Source organism: Bison bison, unplaced genomic scaffold, assembly GCF_000754665.1.
Source record: "Bison bison bison isolate TAMUID 2011002044 unplaced genomic scaffold, Bison_UMD1.0 scf7180017864371, whole genome shotgun sequence".
NCBI classification, from domain to species: Eukaryota; Metazoa; Chordata; class Mammalia; order Artiodactyla; family Bovidae; genus Bison; species Bison bison.
The window spans coordinates 1,668,554-1,670,645 of record NW_011494943.1 but is presented as its reverse complement, the minus strand read 5'-3'; the positions used below and the strand labels follow the sequence as shown (position 1 = coordinate 1,670,645).

Genomic DNA, 2,092 nt, shown 5'->3' with positions numbered 1-2,092 from the left:
CCCGCGTTCCCCGTCCGCCCTTCATCCCGCCCCCGACTGTCCCGCGTCCCCCCGTCTGTCCCCCGTCTCCCCGTCCGTCCCGTGTCCCCCTGTCCGTCCTGCAGCCTCAGCGGGTTGCCCCGGGTATGCATCTGTCCTGCCCGGCACGGAGGCAGGTGTGCGTCCTGTCCACTGCCGGCTCACGGCAGAGCCGTCCCGTCCCCCACCCTCCTGTCTGGCAGAGACCCCGGGATGGGGCACAGGTGGCGGCTGCAGAGGGCGCAGCAGGCCCCGTGGACTCCCCCACCTGTGAGCATCCTGGCGCCCACTCAGGTGGCTCCGGACCGTAAGGCTACACCGCGCAGGCCTCTCGCCCCGGGGTTCGCTGCCCACACAGTCTGGCCTCGAGGTCTGACTCTGAGATCGGCCTGTTCTTTTCTGGGTGAGCCCAGAACAGGCCTGGGCTTGTTACAGCGGCCAGGGACCGACTCCGTCTCCCTCTCCCCAGCCCCCTCCCAGCAGCCTAGAAATCAGAGCCATGATCAGTTTCCATCTCCTGAATGGAGAGAGGCCGCAGCACCCGGAGCCGCTCAGCTGCCATGCGAGGGCTCCTCCCCGGAACACACGAGCCCTTGGGGCACGGCTGGCAGGGCACGTCCCCAGCCACCGTGGGCAGGATGTCACAGCAGGGCACGGCCCCTTCCTGTGCGGAGGCCTGGGGGGGGGGCTCGGTCTCACCCTCGCTCACTTTGCTCCCCAGCCGACCCGAGGAGCCCTCAACCTGGACCGGCTACATGGGGAAGATGTTCCTGGCTGCATCCAGCTACCTCCCCACCCAGGTGTCCGACATGATGAACCAGGACAGGGCCTTCGCCACCGGGCGTCTGGGCTTCTCCGGCCACAGGAACATCTGCACCCTCGCCACGTATGTCCAGCCCCACACCCCACCCCCTGCCCCCGCCAGGCAGAAACCCTCACTGATTTATTTCCCAAAGTGTGGGATGCCCCAGACATGCAAACGTATTTAAGGGAAAGCCTAGAGAAGGGAGCCAGGAAGGGCAAGTAAAGGCAAACCCGTGCCCCTCCACTCCACCCCACCACCTTGCCATCCAGCACCCCTCCCCCACCATCAGCCAGTCTCCGTCTGCTTGGTCTCTTCTCCTCGGGGGCAGCTGCAAGCTGGCACGGAAGTTTTAACCTCCTCATTCCAGTGATACTGTCTCGAAGAAGTTTCCCATTTTTATGGATTTATAAAGTTCCAAAGTCCAGGTGCAAACTCCTGTGGGGTGGACAGACGTCTTATCTAAGACCTTTAAGCGCGCCTGTTAAAGCTGAACGTTGGAAAGATTTTTGTAAAACTAGCCCGTCCATAACCTCAGATATGCAGATGACACCACTCTTATGGCAGAAAGTGAAGAAGAACTAAAAAGCCTCTTGATGAAAGTGAAGGAGGAGAGTGAAAAAGTTGGCTTAAAGCTCAACATTCAGAAACTAAGATCATGGCATCTGGTCCCATCACTTCATGGGAAATAGATGGGGAAACAGTGGAAACAGTGGCTGAGTTTATTTTTGGGGGCTCCAAAATCACTACAGATGGTGATTGCAGCCATGAAATTAAGATGCTTACTCCTTGGAAGGAAAGTTATGACCAACCTAGATAGCATATTCAAAAGCAGAGTCATTCCTTTGCCAACAAAGGTCCGTCTAGTCAAGGCTATGGTTTTTCCAGTGGTCATGTATGGATGTGAGAGTTGGACTGTGAAGAAAGCTGAGTGCTGAAGAATTGATGCTTTTGAACTGTGGTGTTGGAGAAGACTCTTGAGAGTCCCTTGGACTGCAAGGAGATCCAACCAGTCCATTCTGAATCCAGTCCCTGGGATTTCTTTAAAAGGAATGATGCTAAAGCTGAAACTCCAGTACTTTGGCCACCTCATGCGAAGAGTTGACTCATTGGAAAAGACTCTGATGCTGGGAGGGATTGGGGGCAGGAGGAGAAGGGGACAACAGAGGATGAGATGGCTGGATGGCATCACCAACTCAATGGACATGGGTTTGGGTAAACTCCGGGAGTTGGTGATGGACAGGGAATCCTGGCGTGCTGCGATTCATGGGC

General features: G+C 57.1%; 1 protein-coding gene across 1 annotated transcript in view; it reads left to right on the top strand.

The window, feature by feature from the left end:
- Window positions 1-2,092, top strand: part of WIPI1 (WD repeat domain, phosphoinositide interacting 1) — a 37,768-nt gene that overhangs the window by 30,351 nt on the left and 5,325 nt on the right. Inside the window, exon 11 of the mRNA XM_010856477.1 lies at window positions 740-904. Coding sequence (XP_010854779.1) covers window positions 740-904 — 165 coding nt within the window. The remainder of the gene's footprint in view (window positions 1-739; window positions 905-2,092) is intronic.